This window comes from Xiphias gladius, chromosome 15 (genome assembly GCF_016859285.1).
Source record: "Xiphias gladius isolate SHS-SW01 ecotype Sanya breed wild chromosome 15, ASM1685928v1, whole genome shotgun sequence".
Taxonomy (NCBI): Eukaryota; Metazoa; Chordata; class Actinopteri; order Istiophoriformes; family Xiphiidae; genus Xiphias; species Xiphias gladius.
The window spans coordinates 12,647,275-12,673,346 of NC_053414.1; the positions used below are offsets into that span (position 1 = coordinate 12,647,275).

The window sequence follows — 26,072 nt, forward strand, 5'->3', positions numbered from 1 at the left end:
GGCCCTGGGCCCTGGGCCTGGGCTTTGTTTTCTTTTGCAATTCAGTTATGTAATCAAATTTCAAATTTACACTGACAGCCCTACACTGAATAAAGAATAACATTAAGTAGCTCCCGTTAGACTCTGGTCAGTGAAATGACTTACCACTGAATGTAAACTGAATGAGGCCTCTGTTGTTATTTTGAACTTAAATGTTTCTAAGATAATCTTCTTTGCTAATACTAAACACTAATCTCACACTTCTGAATTTCATAAACTGTAAGTGAGTGCTTTGTTAATAGCATTGGGCCCACCATAATTCACAAAAAAAAAAAAAAAATTTTGCAAGCTCAGTCTGTTTCTAAGTTGAATATTCACTGAGAAAACATTGATGTTTTAGACAGACAGTGCTCTGGCAAAAACCAACCCACCATTTTTTATCACCAATTGTGGTCTGGCAAGTCTATGGATGAATTTGCTTGAGAAATATGTCATTTTATGTAGGCTGTAAAAATAGAGGATTTATTATTGTCCCTCACTTAGATATCTTTGAGCTGTGTTCACAAGTCTATCTGAACAACTCACTTTCATGTAGTTGTAATGAATTATCATTATCATCGATTATCATATCATACATATTATTCCTTGTGTGTATTTAATTGTGAAACTAATTGTCATATTTTTCAAGGACGTAAGGCCTTGTTTAAATTTGATTTTTAAAAAATGTTCAAATTCCAAATACGCTATATGCTAAAATCAAAAATAACTTTTGTGCAGATACAGTATAAATCAATTTGACATTACTTGGTACGCAACTGTGCCAGCTTTCAGTCAGTCAATACTATACATAATGTTGCACTTTTGTAATTTTCTCAGATTCTCGTATTCTGGTGTCTACCTGATTTGAGGACTGTTTGACTGGCACATATTAAACACATCTCAGGAGGCAGTTTGAGCAGCCACTGTTCCATGGTGAATTGTTGCTCCAATTATGAACCGCTGAAGTATGGAGAATCCCGGCTTCAGTTAATCCTGCCCTGTCAATAATCATGATGTGTAAAAAGCAGTGACTTGACATATTTTTGGCATAGCCAGTTGCTTTTAGCTGGATGAGTGTCTATGTGGTGGGAATTTTTCTTTAAGTGCACAAGTTTACTGCCAGAAAGAGACACGGGGGAGAGAAATGGAAGCAGACAGGGAAACAGAGCAGACAGTAAACGCACAGCAGACACACACATACAGAAACACACAAACACACTTTCACAAGAACCAATCTCAGAGATATCCAAGAAAGGTCTTGGTAGTGATTGGGTGGACAGCTGAGCAGTGATAACCTACGAGAGTAACAGTCCTCAGATTAGGACTGTCTCTTGTCTGATGGCCACTTTACTTCCCTCACCATCATTGTGGCAATGTCAGCCAATGTCACAAGTGCTGAAAAGTACTGCTCTTTAAGTCGGCAATACTAAAATTACTCAAACTAGTGACCCCTCTCTCCTTTTTGCTTGCTCATTTGCTGGCAGTCTTGCCAAGCAGAAAATTGAAGATAGTTTAATAGGACTGTTACTTTGGTTATGAGCAGTATGAAACCATTTTGCTGTATTTTAGTGTTAGGTCTACTGCTTTAATGTATACATGCCATGCCAATGGATGCCTACTTTATCGTCCAATTAGTGTTGTGTCAACAAAGTACATTAGAATGTCAAAAAGATGAGATAGACATAACAGCATGTCCTGTCCTATTAAGTTAGTTCTGTTCTTGTTTTTTTTTCTTTTCTGCAAAACAAAGGTAAACTTTATCTACAACCTCCTCTAGGATGATCACAGTCTTTTTTCATCTCAGAGCAATATTATTCCTATCAATCCTCATAACATCTATGTTTGACACCTTTTTTTCATCATAATATTGTTTCATAATAAGTATCACAAAACATGCATTGTTTGTTTTCACCATTTTTCATTCAGGATGGTCAGTTCTTTTTTTCAGTAATGCCGTCCTTATAGTCAAACAGTTACACACTTTCACGCCTGGAAGCCGCCCAGTACAGGCATAGTAAATGGTAAATGGACTGTACTTATACAGTATAATGCTCTTCTACCTTAAAACTACTATATGCAGCTTCTTGGACATCAAGCCACTACACTGTCTCAGCTAATACAGGACTTCGGAGCTTGATAGCCTGTGAGTCTACCAGCGGTGCATACCAGCTTGAAGCCTCAGTGCAAGAGGAGTAGTAGACCACAGGCACATTCACGTATTGATTGACAGTCGTGAGCTCCCAACCCTGACTTTGGCCTTTTCTCATTGGTAAGAAGGGCAAGGCTTGCTCAGAAACTTTATAGGGGAATATCTCTGCAATGCTGTCAGGCTGATCAATCAGTCTGGGTCACAGACAGCACCAACGCTCTTAGACACCACCTTTATACACTAAGATATGGTTTGGAACATATTTTAACTAAACATTTTGGAAAAAAAGAGTTACATATTGTAGCTTTAAGGAACAGATCACTTTTGAGTTGGCCTCTGATTCACGCAACACAATGACCATCAGGGCCAACCTTGTGTTTACTGTCTTGATCAAGGGGATTGAACTGCCAACCCTGCAATTAATGGATGACCCACTCTACCTCCCGGGCCACAGCTGCCCACATAAATTTGATAGACTGATCTGTTTGTCACTGAAAAGCTTAATTGGTGTTGTTGGGGGTCAAGGGTCTTGCCCAAGGGCACCCCAGGGGTCAAACTTTGAGAAGGGAGAGGCACTGCTCTTTTACTTTTCCCAAGGTTTTATCCAATTGGGTTCAGGGATCAAACCAGTGACCATCCTTAAGACTTTAGAAAAGTTTTTGTATAAAAAGGTTAATCAAATTGTACATAATAGTAAAATTCTACCTGAGCTTTCAGTAACAAGATCTTTGAGTTCCCTGATCTTTAAGTGAATCAGAAGCTCGTGAAAGCAATTGTGAAAAGTCAGCAGAGATGTGATCTCTGACAGTCACAACAAAAATTAGTGTGCTCTGTATTATTACAGGTAATTGAATTTGTTAATCATGACAGTAGCAAGTCAACCACACAGATGGGCTATAGGCAACACTTGGGGTGTGTGAAAAACTCTTGGCTTTCAGCATATAGCTATGATGTGTAGTAATGCCCTCACTTTCGCAAGGGAAAAGTGCTGTAGTTTCAGTGATTATAATATAATATACTGTACACAGAAGTTCTACTTTGGCCACTCACACATTCTGCCCATTCCAACTGGCCATAAATTATGCTCATTTATGTGCATTTAATTTCGCATTCCACTCAGGCAGGCAACAAAGACTGCATTAGATGGATTGCACAGTTAGACTCCTGCGAACTGCCACTTGCCTGTCCAAAACCAGGATGTGCCTCTTTTTTGCCATCAGGTATCACAGAGTGTCTTCGGAAATCCCCTTACATTAATTCTCCTTAATTTCAACTTATTTTTCTAAGTTAAAATTTTGGTTCTCTGGCAGCCTTGCTAATAAATCACTTGATTATCGAGCCTCTGATTTTGCTTTGCTCCCATTACTGTCGCCAATGGCCTCAGCATTTCATGCCCCATTATGAGCAAAATGAGAGGATAAAACAGCAGGCAAGATAGGAGAGAGCATCATGTTTTGCCTTGTATAATAATTGGTAAAACTTTCTCTTTGGCAGAAGTAAAACACCTCTGGAAGAGAATTTTTCTTTCTGTTCTTGAGCTACATTAAAGGAATTGGAAAGTACTGATTAGTAGAGGCCACATGCATGGAAGATGTACAACTGGTATTATTGGGGTAAAGTCTGCCTTCTTTATACACACAGCCTGCAAATCAGGCCCATGATCAAAGAATCAGTGGCAGCTCTTAATATTATGGATGCAGAATATATGCTTTATGTAAAGTTTCCAAAACCTGAATGGGATTCACCTTTCATAAGACATATGCATTTGACAGTAATGAATTAAAGTGCTTATTCAACATATGCTGCACAGATAGTGTGAGATTGTCCTCAAAGCTTTGAAAGCACTGCTCAGTCTGCCTTTTCTTATTAAAAAGAAAATCCCGTTAACTTTAGCACACTTGTAAAAGTGCTGGAGCCAGACGGATGACAGTTGAGGGGGAACAAATGGTCCCTGACCTTAGAGAATAGAAAGTTTAAACACTCTAAAGCATTTTTATTGACAACTGAGCACTCACTCTGCCATGTCAGGTTAACACCACATATGTCTCATATGACATTTGAAAAGCCCTATGGACAGGCTGTTAGCAGTGAAACATGTCACACTGGAGTGATGTGTTAGAAAAAATTTCAGGCTCTTTCCAAAGCCTGAGCTTCTGAAGTGCTTTCTCACTGTTATGATATAATTTTCATTGGCTGACAATACTTCAAACTCCTGTTTACGGTATTAGGCAATAAGGAGGCACCAGATAATTAATTTGTTTTCCCACATTGTTAACCCCACTGTGTTGACATGCACTTCAATAAAGTGACTTATGGTGCCAATGAATATTTACAATTGCTGGAAATTAAGTGCAGCATAGGTTTTGTTGTGAGGGTGTATGCATTCATTCGTGAAAAAATAGTTGTTGGAATAGTGCATGTTCATTAAAAGCAACCATCCAAATCTAAGCAGAGAAGCTAATTACTTTTAAAAACTGCTGAGCAGATGTCTGTTGCTGTTGCCATGAGTAGACACCCTTTCTCACCAGGGTAACGCTACAAGTTAACACGAGTGACAGTCTATTTATACAGTATTACAAGGAAGCCTTATTGGAGACAGTGAGTTTAGTGTCAGTGAATTGATGTATTTTCATTAGCATTTGGAGCGGTGCATTTTGTAACACTGAAGAAATGACACTGCATTAACAGATAGTTTAGAAAGAAATAGATAGATAATGGGCACCAAACATGCATGTGCAAACTTTAGAAATCTTGTCTGTGACTTGTATATGCACACAAATGCAGTATAAACATGCAAAAAGAAAAACATATATAAGTGTATGGAAAACAAAGAGGAGAAAAAACAAACTAACCAATTTGGATGCATATTAAAACTTAAAAGCTCTGTCAGTATCCATATGCACAGGAGAGTAAATATAAAAGCATGCCAAAAAGGGAGACAGAACAAAACTAGAGGAATACATCAACATTTTGGGAAATACAACCATTTGACATTTTTGGAAATATGCTTAGTAGCTTTCTTTTCAAGAGTTAGGTGAGAAGATTGATGCCAATCTCACAATAGTCTTCTCCATATAAAGCTTGAACCAGCAGTGGGTTAGCTTAGCTTAGCTGCTTCTAGACAGACTGGAAACAAAATCCATCTAGAAGCACCTCTGAAGTAAAGTAACACATTATATCCTGTTTGTTTAACCAGTTCAAAAACCAAAGTGTAAAAACAACTTGATGCAGTTTTACAAGGGGTCTTTATGTTAAACTAAGCTAACCAGGTGCTGGCTTCAGCTTCATATTTACTGTGCAGACATGTGAGTGGTATCCATCTTCTCACATGACTCTTGAAAAGTAGGTGAATTTCCCAAAATATCAAACTGTTCTTTTAAAGAAAGGGGGTACATGAGTAAATCTGTCTATTCATATAACTTTTAACTTTGTATTTCAAAGGTTTTTCAGCAGGATAAAACTGTCATTCCCTTTAACTTAAAAAATAGAATGAATAGAAAAAATAAACAAGGAGGAAACAGAAACTTCTTGTACTTGGCTTTTCTTACAGCCATCAGACAGAAAATGTTATGGACATATGCAAAATACTATTTTGGTTATATCTGACATAATCTGCTACTGTGCAGGCAAATCACAGTGTGTTCTATCTGCATGAGGCTGACATGCATGTAAATGGAGCGTGGCAAATGACCTTATCAAGCACCAGGTGACCACTTGATGCTAAAGTGCATCTTTCTAGGAAACCTCCTTTTTGTCATAAACTCTCCCAAACCCTTTCCTGTATCATCCTACTCCAGTCTCCTCAAGGTGGGATTTGTCTGGATCAATTTCATAATGCATTATTCATTTGAGAATCTAATCAAATATCTCGTCCACCAATCAGCCCAACTGATACCTCCCCTAAACCTCCCATGCCTCTCTGCCCATCATATTGGTGATTGTTAGTGTCACCCGCAATAAAAGATTATCAGCCAAATGAATTACTGGGTCACAGGTGAATTAGATGCTTGGCTGACTCTAATCTTTTCTTCTCTGGGAAAAGTAGCTTAGTGTAAGTTAGTTTTTTTTTTTTTTTTTTTGAGAGAGAGATGAGAGGGGGAGAGGGGAAGAAAGAAAAAGGTGCTTGAGAAAATCCCCTTTCTGCCTGGCTTCCTGCGGTTTTCTGCAGTGTAATGGTTTCCTTTGAGAGAGACACTGGTGGAAAGTGCTGATGCTTGTTGGCACTGTGTGTGTGTGTGTGTGTGTGTGTGTGTGTGTGTGTGTGTGTGTGTGTGTGTGTGTGTGTGTGTGTGTGTGTGTGTGTGTGTGTGTGTGTGTGTGTGTGTGTGTGTGTGACGGCAACTATTTTCCATGGCTAACTGAGCCACTGATGAGCTTGCAAGCCAGGCCAGGGTCTCATATAGTGTGTGAGTTTTTGTGTGTCTGCAAATTGCACGTGCAAGCCTCTGGGCAGGCAGGTTTCGTAATCGTGTGTGTGTGGTTGTCAGTGTACTGTATGGCCATGCTGGGTGGATGCAGTTAAACCCTGCAGTTGGTCAATTGAGATAGATTAAATACAGCATTTTATGACAGTAATTCATAACTTTCCTTATCTGTCCGAGTATCAGTGTGTGCAAACATTAAAGGTTATCACCCCTTGTACCACATTCTGCTTTCTAAGTTAGTTGATGGAGATAATGACACGTTGCTATTCTCCTGCTCCCCTCGCCCAGGAGAACTGAAAAGTAAATGAATGTGGGGCAGAAGGGTTCTTGTCGCTGCTTTGTTGTTCCGTTCTGTTAGCACTGATGGAATTATATGATAATCAGAAATCAGCTAACGTTATTTCCCCTCTGCACACCCAAAAAGGGTTGGAAGCCATTAAACATCTCAAAGTGGCATTTTTTTTCCCTCCCCAGGAATTACAAATATATTTGTTTTGATCTTATCTCTCTTTTTTCTTCTGTCTTTTTTTTTTTTTTTGAAGATCTTATGCGCTATTCATGAGTGTAAACAAAAAAAACTGTTTCTAAATCTATTCATCTGCTATCTCACAGTCACCAAGGACAAATTCTACTTTCACATAAACAGTATATTTAGTTCAAAAAGGCTCTTTTGTTGGTGTTGTTCCACATCAACTGGCAAATATGTCATTTAGGCAACTAATATGGCTTTTGTGTGCTGAGGAACAACAATAGCTGGCGGCTGTTGCACTTCTCCCTCTCTTTTACTGTATTTTGTTGTTTACTAAGTCAAGGTGGTGCGAGCCGTCTGAAATTGCAGCTTCTATATGGACTTAGCTTTATGTTATCCCATGGGGAAAGGAAGGGGCAGGAGAGCTTGTTCTGAAACTCCTACACAATAAGAGTGAGTGTGTTGCCTGGGCTATTAAGCTACAGTTTGTGGCTCACCTCTGTAGTATTTATCTATAGTGAAGACGGAGAATAATATGAAAGCACTACCAGTCTATTAGAGAAATATTGCTGGAAGAACTGTCAGACTGCACAAAGCTTTGACCCACCATGTGCTCCAACTTGAAATGTATTGAAGTGAAATCCACACAATAGTCTGAATCTTGCACACTGAGGCATAACTGCTCCCAGGTACAGTGTGTGTATCTTGGCCTCGGGGCAGAGCTTATTTTGTTCCAACATGTATGTTCAGCAAGGATGCAGAGCACCTTGGATGTGACTATACAGTGAAGTCTTTGAGGAGCAGCCTCTCTAGATCTTACAGGGCATCAATCCCTGTCTCTCTGCCTGTCTAGGCTGTTAACCACCTCTGGGCTGCACCATTGATCTCTGTAATTGTCTCCAACTCTTCAAAGGGAGCAGAGAGTTGGTTTGATCCAAGCTGTTTACTTTCACAGCCCCTATAGCCCTGTTCTCTGAAGAAGAGAGCTATCAGCCACTTCAGGCATGAGCTAGCATAATATAGTACTGTTACTGTGTGTGTGTGTGTGTGTGTGTGTGTGTGTGTGTGTGTGTGTGTGTGTGTGTGTGTGTGTGCGTGTGTGCCTGTGTGTGTGTGTGTGTGCGTGTGCGTGTGTTTGTACGAGAAAGAAAGGGAGATAGCGGGAGCAACTCAGCATAGCATGTAGCCTTACAGGCCTGGGGGTGAGCTAGAAGCTTTTAGCTGTTACATAAAGGCAGGGAATTGAAACCTGCACATTTTCTGTTATCCATCCATGTGTATGTAAAGAAATTACTACACAAAAAAACAACCATATGTTGTGACTCTGCTGTGCACAAAATGACAGGCTTTATTCAGCACTTGTTTGTCTGAGAAATGCTTTCTTGATACCAGACACCAGAAATTTGATACTAAGGCCACGATCAAGACAGTGGACATGAAATGACAAACAGGATGTGGAGCTTAGCAACATGTTTTGTGGGTGTTAAAATGATAAAAGTGCATCCTTTTTCCACTCTGCATGCAACTTCTTTCCGCCTCTGCATTTGTGGGTCTCAACTTGAACCGCAGAGTTAGAGAAGCTGAAGCTGCTAACCACAGCCCCCATCAGGTCTAGCTGATAGCAGCTCTCACTAAGTAGCTGATAATAAACACTTGCATATTTTAAGTGTATGATCATATGGACTGGCCCTTATCTCCTAACAGAAACAAAAAAAGGGTCTATTAAAATGCACCTCTATCAAAACAGCTTCCAGTTTGTTGTGGTGTAATTTAAATATAGTACTTGAGCCCGTAGGGGGGATTTGAATGGGGCTGTAGAGTCTTTTGACCTGCTACCAAGTCATGTTTACAGACTGTGAGTGAAGGGAGCCTTGATTTTTATCACCTAGTCTGCAGTGGGTTTAGCTATTAAAGTTTATGGACCAAAGCCAAGTGTGTGGGGGAAGGCAATGGTAGTGTGCTTCCAGTGTACCAAGGGCAAGCTGCATTTGCCACATCTTGAGTTTCCTCCTCTCCTACCTGAAGACATCCTAGACATCCTTGGCAAGCTGAATAATGTGCGTAAGCAGGTATGAACACTCACTATTTTTTTCTTGCCTGTCGTCTGTGACAGAGGATCAGAGATCCCCTAGACCTTTAAACTGTTTTATTAGAAAGAGGGATATTAACTTGTCCACAGCTCTGCAGTGTTTATCCTTCCACAGCTCTATAGATTTCTCTGTACTTACAGTAACTGAGGGAGAAGGAATCCTAAAAAGGAGTTTCCCCTGGAGGAAACCAGTGTCTCTCAGCAGTCAGCTTTCAGTGAGTATTCACATTTCAGGCTGAAAAAGTCTAGCCTCCTGTGAGTGTTCATGAAGTCTCTGAGTCAGATGCAAAAATATCTTCTGGGATCCTATGGTTTTAGCACAGAAAGTATCTCACGTTAAATGTGTTTGAAAAGCAGAAGATATTGCATCACAGAAGTGCAGAACTATTTTCGGTATACTAAACATATCAACTACCTCTTTCCGATCATAGTGTTTGGGTGATTGATGATTTTTGTTGAATAGTCTCTGGAAGCACACATGAATTGTGATATTACCTGACTGAAAAGCAAATTTCACAGTCTCAGAAAATATCCTGCTCAGGCATACTGCAGATACACAATAGTAAAAATAGCACAGTAGAGAGACTGGTAAATTCCTTCAGTGGAAAACCTCCAGCCCCCCAAAATATGGAGACTTGATATTCATTGCAACACTATCAAAAATGGTATAATAAGCTGGGATAATGATTGAGTTTGTTTGTTACTGTAGCCCATATTTCAACACAACAAGCTGTGTTCCTCAAACAGCTGGCTAATTAAACTACCAAATGTGTTTAGTATTGACACAACTGCACCACTGTAGCTCCAAATTTAACATAACTCATTTATTATAATAATAATTAATCGTAATCATAATACACAGTAATGCATCCCTTGTTGTTGTTCCTTGTCCACTTCATAATTTAGTTTAGATATGGATTTTTCTTAAACCCTCCATGTGTTCTCATGGTAATTTACACTTGTCCTACTCCAAAGTGAGATAAGATTTATCACCGAATTATGTGAGCACAGAAGTTAACGCATGGAAATCTATGCCAATTACGAGCCCACTTCCCTGATTTTACACTCAGTAATCTTACTAGAGTTGAAAAAGATTAAAGTGATGCTTTCTTTTATCAAAACCGGACCCAGAAGGCATTTGTCTCTCCTGTTTCGGTTTCATGTTTGCACAACGAGACGGAGATTTTCTTTTACAGTAGGTGCAATCGGGTCCTTTGATACATTTCAAAAAGTTATTCATAAAGCAGACAAAAATAGTACAAACAATTAATAAGGCATGTAATGGCAAAAAACACTAGAAGAACACATCAAAGTATTTTTGTCTAAATACAAATCAGTAATATTACGCTGCCTCGCATTGCTTGGAGTGCACACACTGCCTTAGGAACAGCGTGAGTAATATAACAAGAAGTACACAGCATCTGGGGCCTGCTAGGCTTTCCCTACACAGGTCAGACTGTGAGAATTTAAAAATCTCTTAACAACCAATTATATCCAGCACACCACTACATAAGATCTCAAAAGCAGAACCTGCTGTATTGGCCGGAATACAAGATAACCCTTATTTTGAGATGACCCCCTCTTCCAGTACCTGCTCTGAAAGAGACTTTTTTTATATGAAAAACTTTCAGAATAGTCCAGCTTGGAGAAACTGTAGGTCCAAGGAGATTGAGGTTCTCGACCTTGAAATCTTTTCTCTTGTAAAAGTGAAACAACAAATACTTCCATTAAAACGGGGGGGCTTCCTAAGAAAAACTCCTGTCAGCATAGCAACATTAGGGCTACAAACAACCAATAATGCAACACTCTTATATAATAACACCTTCACTTTTTCATACATAATTTCCAGAAAATATATTGTGGCATATTCAAGCCAATATGGCAACATTCTTTGTCTTTGCAAAAGTGAGGGACAATAATTGCTGTTGTTTCGTTGTCTCCTTCACGTAAGTTGTTGATAATGCAGTGAAGAATTGATGGGGAAGGCAAAAGGGGGTGAGCTCAGGTCTGGTTGCATCTTTGTCTGCTGCAGACTTTTCTTTTGTTCTTTTTAACAGGTCAAAAGCATAGGAAAATGAGGTCAAGGTATAGAAACATGAAAAGTCAGGGAGAATGTGAGGACAGTGTCAAGGATAGGCAGCTAAGAATGAGAACATCAGCTCACCCGGGGAAAACACTACCGCGTGCTTTTGTCTATACTTGTCTGGGTTTTGGGGTGACTGGTTGTCTAAGATCCCTTGTTTCCATCTGTAGGAAAACTTCAGCTGTCAGCGGGATTGGGTCTGTGATTTTTACATGGACTAACACACTGCCTACAGATTCACGTAAGGCCCATGAATAATGTGTGTGTGCACATACAGCTGTGATAGTGTTCAGCCAGCTGTGAGTGCTTGGTAAAAAAAATGCTAAAAAGTAGGAATTAAGGAGGACTTAGGCTTTTCCTTTTACAGCCAGGAGCCTCACACACTTTCACCGCGGTAGGTGGCTCGTGCTCCCCATGCTGAATGCAAGACCAATCCCTGCCGGTCTCTGTGTGCTTTTCAGGAACTCACAGTTTGAATGCCCTGAAATATGTCAAACATTTTGAACTTCAAAGTAGGGCATTAAAAAAATACCAGTTTTCAGTGTGCTTGATTCATATTTTGAACGAGCTTTGATCTAGGATCCTCCATGCATGTCGTTATTCAAACAGACATTTCTGTTCATGTAAGATTCAAACTAATTCCTATTGTATGCAGAAATTTAGAGTGGGAGTGCACACAAAAAAGGCCACAAGACACATCAGTAATCACTGACAAAAAATGAGCAGTAACCAACTAAAAATGAGTTTGGCGACAGCACAGATGCACATAAATACTGTTGCATAGTCATAGTAAGCAGTTTGTGAACAAGCTGGGAAGCATCTCAGGTAATGTTTTGGCAGGTATGAGTTCATGCACTATCAGTCTCTGGCTTCCACTTGGCACCCAGGTCTGCAATCCTCATGGCAGTGAAGGCAGAAACGGCACTTTAGAATCCAGTGTTTCCACCTACACTCCCGAATCCCACACCCCACTCCCCATATTAAGAAAGGTTGACTCCTCATCAACATGACCTCCAGTGCTCATTGTACTTGTACTGAATTGTTTGTGTGCGCTTACAAATGTTAGGTTGGTGTGTGCGTGCATGTGTGCTTAAGTGTTCGTGTGTGCGTCTCATTGTGTTTGCTTGTGTACCTGCTCAGGGTGATAAGGGGCCAGTGTAGAGTGCGTCCTTTGTTCTGCCAGAATTATTCACCCCCCCTGGTGTCAGCATGGGTAAATTAAACCCTTCTTAATCCAAGGTTTGAGCCCAGATAGTTAAAACCTAAGCTCGGTGTCGCTTGTGTTGATGATTGGGTTTGTTCATCCTTGTCTCTGTGTCTCAATTTTTCTTTTTTTCTTTCTCTGAGGCAGCTGAATGTGTTGATGAAAGTCTGAATTACTTAGTGTGAGTGTTTCAGAAAGCTTCTTATATTATCCTCAAGTATGTCAGTGTGTGTTTTGAAGTGTTTATCTATGTTGTACGCAGACCGACACTTCTACAAATACTGTATACCTTGCACCGTGCGGTTGGAATTTATGTTAATTCAAGTAGCCATAATAACTGTTTCTTTCCCTCTTGGCCATCTGAGTCAGAGGCTGCAACCAAGGTGTGACACACAACTCTGTCTCTTCCTCTCTCTGCCTCCCCTCCCTCTACCTCTTTCTTCCTCTATATTCTTCAATATCTCTCTACCCTTTTCTGTGCTAATGTGCGTTCTTGCCATGTTGGCTCTCTACCCATTAATTGTCTGTCTTCCTTCCTTTCTGTCTCTTCCTCTTCAGTGTTGTTCTGCCCTCCTCCTTCTTCCCCCTCCCCGACTCAACTGTTTGTATTTTTCGACTCCCTCCCTCCCCTCTTGTGGCTCCCTCCTCCTCTCTCTCCCTCTCCCTCTCTCTCTCTCTCTCTCTCTCTCCCGTCTCTCTTTCTCTCCCGTCTCGCTTACTGTCAAACCAGCCACAGCAGCAACAGTGGTAGTGCCAGTAGCTCACTCTAGCCACTCTCAGTCACGGCATAGGCTGCAGTGTGTGTGTGTGTCTGTGTGTGTGTGTGTGTATGTATGTGTGTGTGCAAGTGTGTGTCATATGTTTGCGTGTTTACAATGTATGTATCAGCCAATGTGCTTGGCACTCTAAAGAGCGAATACACACGGAGTTACTCTAACTGAGGACTGGAGGAAGATATTCAGGAAGACCGTCCTGGAGCTCATTAAGAGGAAGAAGGAAGACATAGCATCTCTTTTCTCTCTCTCTCCACTTTATATCAGTCTGTCTCTCTTTCTGTCGGCCTCTCCTTGTTTCTATAGCTCTTTTCTCTACTGGCTTATTCGCTTGCTGCTGCTAGGACTGTGGGCAGCATAACTGTAAGTGGACTTCAGTATGTGTGTTGTTATAAACTGTATGTTTGTTTTGTGTTAGATCCCACTTTTTCAATTTTAACTTACTGTGGCCATAATTTGTGTGCCCAAGTGCACAAATTTGCATGTTAGTATAAATGGCATGTCATGACTTCTCTATTGACTTAATTAGGCCAATTTGTAAAGCCCTATTTGTAGTGGGGGAGCAGTGTAGTCATGTAGACACTACTGACCTTCCTGGTATAAATCTGTTCATATTCATAAATGGTTGCCAGATGCATATTATTCAACGAGTGCCAAAACTGTCACTTCTGCCATTTATATAAAATGTCATTTGTTGACATAGCATCTGAATGAATGTCCTCTCATCCAGGTATTCCCTGCAGGCTGTGTGTGTGTGTGTGTGTGTGTGTGTGTGTGTGTGTGTGTGTGTGTGTGTGTGTGTGTGTGTGTGTGTGTGTGTGTGTGTGTGTGTGTGTGTGTGTGTGTGTGTGTGTTTGGGTGTGTTTGGGTGTGTTTGTGAGTAAGAGAAAGGGAGGGAGGGAATGATTGAGAGAGGGTTAGTGTGTGTCTATGTGTGTGTGTCACTCTGTCACCCTGGACATGGAGAAAATCAATAGATCTACAGCTTCAGTTGGAGCATTTACCTCTGCCAAGTGATGGGCAGACTGTGGCCTTCAGAGGTGCACAGACAAGTTGCCTGCAGATATACAGTATGTCAGCTCTGTGTGCTCCTGCACAAGTGTCTTTCATTTTTGGTCCATGATTGATCTATCGTGCGCGTGTGTGTGTGTGTGTTTGTGTGTTTGGGCTAGGTGTGTGTATTTCTCTCTGAGCTCATGTGAAAATGTCTCGCCAGCAAGAATCTGTCACATTTTTTGAAAACTAGCGAAGGAGATCATAGATCAAAAGTTTCTCTTGTAGCTCGCAACGGGCATGGCCAATAGAACCACACAAGGGAATGATCATGAGCAGGTGGAAAGATAGATAGAAAAAAGAGAGAGCCAGAGCATGTGAGAAGGGAAAAGAGCGAGACCATCATAATCAATCCTCCATGATCCTGGAAGAGCATCATTTATCTTCTTTTCTCACTCCACTCCTCCTCTTGCCCCCATCTTTCTCTCATTTTCTTTGGTATAGCCACTTTGATCTTGTGGAAGAAGACGGTCTCCAGAGCTTCATTACTTTTAAAGCCTTCAACGTGAGGGGCCATAAAAAGATGCTAAGGAATGGATTTTTAAGACCATTTACCAGACATTCTGTACTGGCTTGCGAATAATGGCTACATAGGGATATAAAGTTCCTCCACAGTGTGTAATGGCCTTCTGTGCCATGTGCTCTGGGTTATCAGGGCAAACAGGGACTGGCCATGATACGTCAGTGCTGAAGAATATGACGTCATGTATATAAAGTGGTGCCTGCTGGGGATCCTGACTCTGTTTAATTCATGAGGACATGGCACTGTTCCGCATAAACTTGAAATTGAATATGATTCTTTGGGTTGTGTGTCTTTATTAGTAAATTTGAGCTGCTTTTTAAACCTTTCAATGCGTTTCAGTATTACAAATTTTTTCATAGCACTGCTGTCTGACCTTGTGTTTTGGTCTCTTCCTCTTTCTTTTTCTGTGTGTACAAGCATGCGTGTGTGTCTCAGTGTTTGCCTGCTAGTGAGTTGGCTGGGACAAGGGAATGTGTCTGGGGCAGTGTTTTGCCGTAAGCATTTGAGGATTTGTATGGGCTAGCAGGAAAATGGTCAGGGAGAAAATGATTGAGTGAAAAGGTCAGTAGACAGGATGCCATTTATCTACGGGAGACTGCAAAGAGACCAAGAAAAGGGAGCGAAAAAGCCGTGCAGTGGTAGAAAGAGGAAGGAAGCAAGATTAGAGGTAAAAGTGTAACCAAATAGCCAAACAGTTAAAGAAAAGAAAGAAGAAATGTGAAGAAAAAGAGCAAGAACAAGAGCATATCAGTATAACTAACTTAAAACATCAATGCAAAATATTTCAGCCAGAGACTGTAGCTGAAAATCAGAGTCATGTCTTTGATGACTTTATAATAGGGAATGCAACAGTCATGAGACCTGTGTTTCAGGATGCTTGCTCACATCAGTCATGCCCACTTAACCACAGCTGCCATGTGACGCCAGCTCTATGACCCTGTTACATGTCCTTTCTCATGCCTTTTTCGGTATTTCACAGCACCGACCTTTTTCTATCCTGATATCTCAACTCAGGGTATCTGAGGATATCAGTCCTGATTTTTCCCACTTTTCCTACTTAGAATCGGTATGCCTCTATGCGTGGAACTCATTAGAATCATTTTTATGTAAGGTAACATGAGGTCAGGGACTGCTGTAACACTAAAAATGAGTCGTCAGCCCTCTTTGACTGAATAAATGTAACTGATAGGTGAATTTTATAATGATACCGACAAGAAACTGTATGTGGATTTGTCCTGTCATGACTAGAGCTGAAACAGTTAGTCATCAATGAATTAGTAAGTCAAAAAGAAATCAATTGGCAACCATTGATGTTTGATCATTTTAGTAATTTTTAAAGCAAATGTCCAAAACATTATCTGGTTTCAGCTTTTCAAATGTCAATGAAGATTTGCTGGATTTCTTTGCCATATAGAAGGCTGAATATATTTTGGTGTTTTCTGACATTTTATAGACAAATTATGGATCAATTAATTGAAAACATAGTCAGCTGACTAACCTATAATGAAAAATAACTATCACTTGCAGCCCTATTTATGACTGATTCCCCAATCTGCTGAATAAGGTACTTTGGGCAATACTGATCTAGTGTATTGGTGCGTCCCATTTTCACGGGCTGATTTTTTTTTTTTTTGCGCTCTATGCTCTATAAGGTGAAGAGTAAAAATGTATGTAGTGTGGGGAAGTTTTCTGGTGTTTCTTTAGGATACCTGAAACTCATTTGCATTTGTTAAAAACACAGACAGCCCTGTTTTCATCTTCACAGACAAGGTAAAGTGTTTCACAGCTAACTAAAGGAACAGACTGGAGTAGTTTTTGTAGTGTCACTTCGGTGTTTGAAAAACCATCAATGGTAATTTTGTAGAAGAGAAAACATACAGTAAAAAAAGCACTCAGGATTGGTAAATGAAAAGATCAGAAATGATACTGTAGCATCTCAGTAGGCTGCAGATACGTTAATTAAGATCTTTCTTCCCTGGTATGATGAAATACATGGAATCACCTTTGTACATGTTGTTAATTACTTACATTTTGTTTTAGCTTTGCCCGGAGCAGCCTGTGTCCTTGGCAAAGGTCTTAGTTCTCCCCTCCTTCTGCAGAAGTTGGCGTGTGTGTGTGTGTGTGTGTGTGTGTGTGTGTGTGTGTGTGTGTGTGTGTGTGTGTGTGTGTGTGTGTGTGTGTGTGTGCATGCATCTGAGCATGTGTGTGAGAAAATATGAGTGTGTATGTACTCTCTACGAATGTGGATCATCTCTCTTCGTTACTGATGTGCTCGTCCCCTACCTCTCTCTCCATGACCCAGTTCTTGTGTGCTGACACCCCCTGTTCACATCATGCCTGCGGCAAACACATGCTGTCAGAGCTTCCAGAAAGGGGAGAAAGAGGGTGAAAAAGAGACAGAAAGGGGGAGTAGATTGTATGTCTCCCATGCCAACAAGTGTCAAAAACAAGATCATATATTTCAATTTTTTTAGATCACGAGACTTAAAGTGATTTCTGACACATTATGTCTCACAGTTGCGTGTCCCTAACGCCTCTATGGTACGATCAAAAGAAAAAAAAGAGTTGTTCAGTAGTCTCTTTCTATTGTTTTATCCTGTAATTGTTTACTTGCGATTGAAATATTTTGCCTTGTGTTAACCGGCTTTTGTCTTCTCTCTCTGATTCTACAGAGCAGCTTCTTGGGTAGTGCCACATTTTCAGTAGATGATCTACTGAGGGCTAAAGATGAACGACTGAGCTTGAGTCTCAGGTAAGTGTTTGTTTCTGTCATATTCTGTTCATTGCTCTCTGTGTTGCTCCAGGCTAAATAAAATTCAGACTTCAGAGCCCAAAGATTATGTCTCTTCACACAAGAACTGGACCAAATTAAACATAAAACTGAGATGAGTTGGGGAAAGAAACATATCCACAGATGTTGCAAAAGCAGTTTCAAGATTGTTGCAGTAGCTGCCAGGGTTCTTTGTATCAGGGATGTTGTGTTAGTGTGTGGGAATACAATACTCTGATTTGCTTGTTGTTTTTTTGTGGTAGATGGAGGTGGGAATAAGTGTCTTTCTGAGAGGCGGTTAAATGAAAGGAATGAAAAGTAACACGTGTCTTGTTTGAAGGGGGGTTCAATAACATTTTACTTTTCAAGGACATTTTAATATACTTACACATAGAGCCAAAAATTGACCATCTTGGAGTAAAGAAGGGGAAAAAAAAGAAACATTTTTTAAAGGTTTTGGCTACGTGCACACACTCTGTATAAAGGTCAAGAACATTGATGTGCCCTCTGCTTTTAGTCATTCAAGCTAAAGTAAAATAATTGCTTGAGAAAATCATCAACCAACAGAGAACCAAAAAAGTTTGATGGTAACTTTGAAAGTTGAGGCTTTATTTTCAGAAAGCAGAAATGCAACTTAGGGCACAAACTTCCTTAAAGACAAGACTATGAGGATATAATCAGCAATTTTGCCACAGAGATCAGTTGTTTGCCTTTTGGAGGACGTATCTGCATGTCAGAAAAAACAGATAAGTTGTGTTCCTGAACATGATTGTGTACTTCTCATGAAGTGCTTGACGTGGTTGCTAAGAAGTACGGTGCAGGTCTATAAATAAATAGCTAAATAGCATGAAATGGTATTTTGCAGGTAGGTTTAGAAATTTAACACACAGCAACAGAAGTGAGCTTAAATGTTCTGAGTGTGTCTGCTACTTGTTTCAATATGTAGCACTTGACTGCCTTCTCTGTATGTGTTTCACTGTAAGTTGAGCTGACTCATTAGTGACATCCAGATCAGGTGATCGTCACCCTGAACCTCAACTACATACCTTACACAGTGCATTCACAGACTGGACTGGTCTTTTTTAAACTCATTTATTTAAACTGTTTTATACTGTATATAACCAATTAGAAACAACAACTTGGTGGTCTTTTTAACCATCTGTGTTCGCTCATCTAATCGCTGGAAAAAGACCACCAACCAACTCCACTTTAACCCATATGTCAATATGAGTTTAAAGAGTAACTGAACATGCCCTGAAAATTTAGTTTTTGTCGGCCTCCACTGGTTTAGCATCTGACTTGGCGGCAGTGATGTACAGGTGTAGCCTAGGACCCTATGACATCATTTTTTGATGTGGTTACAGGTGCACCTATCGTTAATGTCGTGTTCACAGGTGAAGTGGATTTGAAACTGTCAGCCAGAGAAACAATGCTTTTCCGTTGGTGTTAAGTTACTCGTAAAGCTATTTGTGCTCCAAATGACTTGCTAACGTTCACTGGTCAGCTCCGACCGCTGCATTTTAAGCTGATTCATGAAGTATTACTCAATAAAGTGTTACTCAACAACACCACACAATTTAACATACTGTGTATGTCATCCTCTAGTGTGATAGAAGATTAAATGTTTGCATTTGTACAGTTCTTTTATCCCGAGCACTTTACAGTGTGCTTCTCATTCACCCTGTCATGTTGCCATGTATACAGAGCTAACACTAAATCGGTCTTATGTCTTGGCTCAATTGACTGTTATCCCACTGGGCTATTTTTCTTTGCTGTGCCCAGTATTAGATGGCCTCTATTTGGCCACAAATACCTGTCCTGAACAAAAGACAATTATGCTCAAGTCAATTGTATTAGTCATTGTAGTGATGAGGATGTTTGTGTCTAAAGCGATAAATATCATGTGGCCATTTGGGACAGAAGGCAGAATCTTCTTATATACTTGTAGCCCAAAGGGATATTTTTGTCCCAGGCAAAGTATCACACATGGCAATCTTGACTGAAGAGCCGAGATGCAGAGGCTACTTGGAGAGGGGCAAAAGTATACCATGGAGACCAGGGACTACGTTCCATCTGCTGGTTCATAATCCAATCCGTTTAATGTATATGCTATTAAGTGCTCCATGTGAGCATTTGTTAGTGTGTGTGTGCGTGTGCGTGCGCGCATGTGCGTGTGTGTGTGTGTGTGTGCCGAAATATGGTACCAAAATGGTTTTGCTTTGGTCTGCAATTCCAGACTTCTTTCCCAAGTCTGTGGCTAAAGCCTTTGAAATTGCCTTTGTCAGACAGAATAAAATTGTATATACCCCATGCCTTATGGCTTTTTATGCAAGTACTGTGTGTGATTTAATGGTTAGGATGTTTTTCCTCCACCTGTAAATGGCTAAAATGAAATCTTCTCTGTCTCTCCTGTTTGTATTGTCAGACTGAATTTCCTTTTTTCTTTACACTCATAGTTGTGTCTGAAAATATGCCCCTTTGGCAGTATTCTCTCTTTTTCCATTCCTTTTTGCTCTCTTTTGTTATGCTTTTCATTTCCTGTAGGTGATCCCAGGTCAGTGGGTATAATTGTATCTTCGCCGATTGACTATATGAGCTGCAGTGAGAATAGAGATTACAGCCCCCCCCCCTTCTCCCCATGGTGTGATTGCACATATGTTTATGTGCATGCACACTTCTGTGCATGTGTTTTTCTGGCTGCGACAGCACAGAATTGTCATTTTACTATCAGTAGTTTCCCTCAATATTCAGATGCCGCTGTTACTACACTATCTTTATCGCTATTGCTATAGCCTTTTCCACCTGCACATACTAAATTCTACATGTTCACCTGTATTTAGGGCAGTGGCTTCCAATGTGGGGGCTAGGACTCTGACAAAGGGGTACGAGAGGACTTACAGAATAGGAAAGCAGGAAAAAAAAAAAGAAAACATACTTCTGCGCAGAAAGCATATTGATTTCTTTCAGACTTTCTGCTAATCTTTGCTTTTTTTTTGTTTTGAGAATTATTGGTTAATCTTACCTCTCCAGGCCTATAAACATATTCAAATAAAACAAGGAAAAAAAATCTATAGTTTAACTAGTCACAACCAATGACTAGCAGTTGCAAGTAGACACTGCTTCATTTTGAATGATCAAAAATCGAAAAAGGATGGAAATCTCTGCTTTAGAGGTAGATAGTTTTCAAGTAAATTGGGTACACAGCCAAAAGCTTATCACTTTACTTTGTAGTACAATGATATGGTGCTATAATAAAGATCCAATGGAGTCAGCTGTACTGTGCTAAATAGTGACAGGTAACATAGTTAAAATCTTTACAGAAACTCACACACAGTTGTTATGGCCCGAGGAGCTGTTGCTGGTGTGGTTTTGGAGCTCGAATGTGTTACACTGACAGTCAGTGATGCATGCATAACACATACAGACACACAGCAGAGACAGTCTCGCTTCGATTTGCTGTTTGTTTGTTGAGAAAACATTTCAAAGATGAGCAACTTTTCAAAAGCATGTATGATTCATTCTTGGCTGTTTGACCTGTGGACGAATCTATGATTCACAGTTCAAATTAATTCTGCTGGCCAAGCAGCTCGGATGCTGCAGCACTGACATGGACAGGAGTGCAACTCATTCTGCCCTCTAAGGAACAGATGCTTCATTTTTTATACAATGTTCTAATCCCCACTCAGTCAGTTAATTTGAGTTGACTTCGCTCAGCAGAGGGAAAGTGGGACTACTTTTGAGGCAAGGATTGATTCCCTTCAGTGAATCTCAAAACCAATATGACTTTGACCAACTTCTCTTTAGAAACTGTGGATTTATATTGGTGCTGAGCATATGTAGAGAGCAAATTGGTATTTGACCAGTGACGGTGTGTATGTGACTCTTTATTTTACTTTGGCCCCTCGGTAAAGTTCACTTTGCTACAGGGCTTTCCACCTCAAAGCTCATTCCTTATTCCCATGAATTCACTCTGCATTTCAGCCCCTGTCTCAGGTCTCACGCCCTTTTTCATGTGTGGCTGGTTAGGATGTTTGTCACGGATTGTTTTTGTCCCCTGTAAGGCACAACCGGTTTGATTTGGGTCATTTTTTGAAGGTTCCTGACAGTGGCGTGAAGAATGAGTGGGAATGTTGGATAAATGGACTCAGTCCTTGTAAAGATCTGTTTCTTCTGTGGGCACCAGAAGCCACTGAAGTGATGATGAGAAAATCTTATCTTCTTGCAGCTCTCACACAACCAAAAAGCGCTCACCAGCATGCAAACAGATACAATGCAGACAAACATGCCTGTATAAAACACAGACACAAAATTACAGCAGCGAAAAAGGCTAGTTGGAGTTGCCTCTTTGAAGTCTGTACCTTTCTTAATCAAAGAGCAAACATCTGATTTAAAGGGAATTATTGATATGTTTGGTCAGCACGTAATTTCATTCTAACATTTTGCCCGATGGTAATTTTGTAATCCACCTGCAAAAAAAAAAAATCACAAAAACTACACGTTGAATGTCTTATTTAAGAGGGCGCTGTCTCTTTGAATTTGTTAGTAAAGATGGGAAGAAATTCAATCAAGATTGAAAGCTGGAAGCTGAATGGAAGGAATTTATCACTACTTGTGTGAAAGTATCCTTGTTCTGATTGAGATTAAAAGTCTGAAGAGAAGATCAGTACTTGATACTGAAGTCATCTAAAAGGAAATTAGTTGGCAGCAAGGTCACTTTGTCATCTGAGGGCAGGTTTGAGATAGTTGCCATAGTGAGGATATGTACATCTGTATGCAGGTGAGTGTACATGCCTTCATGGCTACATGTGTGAGCATATATGTTCTGCAGATATAGTTTTGTCAGAGCAGCATGTCCAAGGTTTAGACCCTTGTGAACTTAGATACAATCTCCACAGATACCACAGCCAGTGTGCTTCCTGTAACATGGTTGTAATACAAGAGCTGCATCATGTCCAGTGTTTTTAAAGTATGTGTCTGTCTCTGTTCTGTAATATATTGTATGTACACTGGACGATTATTAGCAATTTTTCTTGGCCACTTAGGAACTGCAGAACAAGCTTTAACACAACATTGACATATTATCACCATTTAGAATTGTGTTTTTACCCATTCAGAAGATATGGAGCAACATTAGCATTCATTTGGAGTTTTCTTTCTGTCAACTTGATGAATGGAAGTCCAATATTTTAGGTCTGTTTTGGTTTCCAGCAATTCCTGAGCAAAATATCTGGTTTTAGCTGTTAAACGCTCCAGAATGTTTACCAGCAAGTCGCTAACCTTGTCTGTCTGCTGTTTGGTGATGGCGGCGGGTAGTGTACAGCTGGTTTATAAGAGATTTTTGCTAAAAATAGCTGCCTGCTGTTGCTGGAAAACAAGGTTGTTGAGAGCAGTGAGACCGAACCAAAGCAGTAAAGCTGAAAAACCAAAACAATGCACTGAAAGATGCTAAAGCGTTCCATAGAACTGAGAGATTTAAAATTTAGTCATGTATTGTTGTTTGATAATGAAACATATATTTGCAATCACTGCTAGCCCTCCTGCACACTAAATATGCTATATCATAATATGGGCCTGTGAAAGGTGCATGCTGTTTTGCCCTGGTGCCCTTTATAGAGCTTGTAGTAAATCTCTCTCTGGTTGTGTGTCATATGGACTTAGACCCCTTGACTGATTCCTTTGTGGCTATCCCTAACACAGACTGAAGGAACTTCTATACCTGAGAAATGCACCACATATCTCAGCTGAGTAATGCACCAAAGAGCCATACCAAGTCAGAAGAGTTCATTTACAATGCAATAACTAATCATTATCACAACTGGGATCTTAATTGTCTCCTGGTTGCAAACATAGTGTAGATGCATACAGTACATGACCTTTATTATTTACTGTAGCCTCATGCTGAGTAATGGTCTTTGGGTTTGTATTTAAGTACAGTCCTTTTCAAAATTATGGGGACCCCTGAATTTCAAGTATATAATTCAGAATATCTTCATAAATAAATGCAAATCAACCAATTTTTTACAACCAGAATATTTTAATAAAATGTCGAAAGTAACCGAACAAAAAAAAAAAATACAAACACAAAATGTAACCCAGATACAACCATTAGCACCCTTCACTAAAATTTGGTTGCAGAACCTTTGGCAACAATTACAGCCTCTAAACATTTCTTGTAGCCATCTAGAATGCATGATAGAACCTCCACCATGTTTTACTGTAGGTAGGCTGTTTCCTTATGGGCTTCATTTTGTCGCCTATAAACAAACTAATGCACTGCGTTCCTAAATTGCTCCTCTTTTGTTTCATTTGTCCATAGGACATTATCCCAGAGAGACTGTGGCTTATCTATGGAAGTTCTGGCAAATATTAGTCTTGCCTTTTTGTGCCTTTCTTTCAATAATGGTGTCCTCCTTGGCCTTCACCCATGGAGCGCTACTTGGTTTAGTGTGTGGCATATGGTATGGGCTAAACCACTACTCCAGATTGGTCCAGGTCAGCCTGAAGCTCTTTAGATGTCTTGCATGCTGTTTTTTTCCATAATAAACATCAACCTTCGCAGACTTTTCTCGTTGAAGTTCTTCTTAGCACCACGTCTAAGAAGCGACTTAACAGTTTTATGAGTGCGAAACTTCTTGCTGACATTACAAACTTTTGAAATAGGAACTTTAATATATTTGGCGATGCCTTGTAGACTTTGGAATAGTTATGTTTTTTGATGATAGTATTTCTGATGCTCTCAGACAGTTTTCTTGTCTTTGCCGTTGTGAAAAAGAAACTGGAAACAATCAGCCCCTTTTCATGCAGTAGAATCATCGTTCATTGGTCATGAACATTTATTTCTGAAAATATTCTGAATTATGTACTTGAAATTCAGGGGTGCCAGTAATTTTGACCAGGACGGTATTATAGCGAGTGATAGCAATGTAATAAGTGATTTAAATGGTGACCTGTTTACCTTTGGTTTATTCATGAAATGTCATTTGCTCTGGATTTTGTTGCATTTTATTTCAAACTCAAGTGAGAAATCCAGTTGCATACATTTGCAAGTTTTTATCTGTGGACATTTTTTACTAAATAACTTGCAAGGGGTTGTGCCCATTTCTTCCACCAGTAGAGAGTTTTCTTTGCAGACACACACATTCTAAATCTAGCATGGGTTAAATGGGGATCCGAAAAGAGCAACATAACCCGTGTGCTACAGGAGCTGCAAAGATGTCGGGGCTACAGAGGTCTCTCAATAATACATGTTATGTATACAAACGGGAGGAAAGATTATTATCTGCAAAAAGGGAAGTGAGCCTCCTTCACCCCTCCACAGCACTGAATAGTGTTGTATGAATGGGACATGGGTGATGTGAAAATGTGTGTAAACCATATATGAAGAGTGCACAGATGCCAATAAAGAGTATGCAGTATAAGTATGTTTGTCAAATTATTGGCATGCTCTCCAGCTTTCATATTGCTATTTCAGCCCTGCTTTGTCCCCTGCACTCATTCTGTTGCTCTCTCAGTCTTTCACACTGTAGCTCCCTTTTGCTCCTCTTGTTATCTGTAAAACTTTATACACTCAGTAGGAGAGGCACTCTATGACCCAGTTCTACAGCACAGTTTGAGATTTGATTTTGATATGAACTTGTATGCTCGTGTTGGTGTGTGTTGGTGTGTGTGTGTGTGTGTGTGTGTGTGTGTGTGTGTGTGTGTGTGTCTGTGTTTGTGTGCGTGCATGCGTTCGTGTGTGTGTGTGTTTGTGTGTTTGTGTGATGTACCATGGCAAGGCTACATTATCACAGACCAGTGCCTCTGCTGCCTGGTTTCATGGCTTATTCATCCATTCTCATTGGATATAGCCTCTCTTTACTGTCCCACCAGTAAAAGTTTAGCCTGCTATCATGAGTCCACAATGTCGCACTGTCCCAATTCTCACTGTTATCCACAGATAGCCAACTCTCTCTCAAACTTTATCCCCTGTGACTGATTTTATCTGAGTCTGAACAAGAAGCCTAAAGATCAACTATGTGATCTAGATATTCTGGAGAAAAATTGTGTGTGTGTGTGTGTGTGTGTGTGTGTGTGTGTGTGTGTGTGTGTGTGTGTGTGTGTGTGTGTGTGCGCGCACGTGAGCACTATTTATTATGCTGTGGGGACATTAATCTTATCACACAGTCACATTATAAGGACTCGTTGGTTTTGGTTAGGTTAGGGTTAGATTTATGTTATGGTAAGGGCTATGGTTAGTCATGTATGGTTAACATTAAGTCAACAATACAGTGTTGCCCCTAAGTCACAAAAACAGGATTATGTGTGTATTTGATGACTCTTGAGCTACCGGGAGTATTCTAAATTAGTGATTTCCTTTTCATAAATGACATGTCACAAAAATGCCAGACAATACTTAAATACAAACTTTTGATTGTTCATGTCTGCATATGCGCCAAATGTAAAGCAGTAACACTAATTACCCTCCTCAGAGGAGTGATTCTTCTTCCCTCCCTTGTGGCAGTCACACACACTCTCACT

The 26,072-nt window shown here is 40.1% G+C and overlaps 1 protein-coding gene across 12 annotated transcripts in view; it reads left to right on the plus strand.

Annotated features, from left to right (window-relative positions):
* The window catches only part of inpp4b (inositol polyphosphate-4-phosphatase type II B), a 237,754-nt gene that overhangs the window by 134,943 nt on the left and 76,739 nt on the right, over positions 1 to 26,072 (plus strand). For 9 of the 12 annotated variants that reach the window (XM_040147195.1, XM_040147196.1, XM_040147198.1 and 6 more), the window contains one exon: positions 17,458 to 17,537. In XM_040147195.1, coding sequence (XP_040003129.1) covers positions 17,458 to 17,537 — 80 coding nt within the window. Of the gene's footprint in view, positions 1 to 9,052; positions 9,130 to 13,172; positions 13,573 to 15,357; positions 15,453 to 17,457; positions 17,538 to 26,072 lie in introns of those variants that run through there. The other 3 variants (XM_040147206.1, XM_040147205.1, XM_040147204.1) reach the window with 3 other exon arrangements.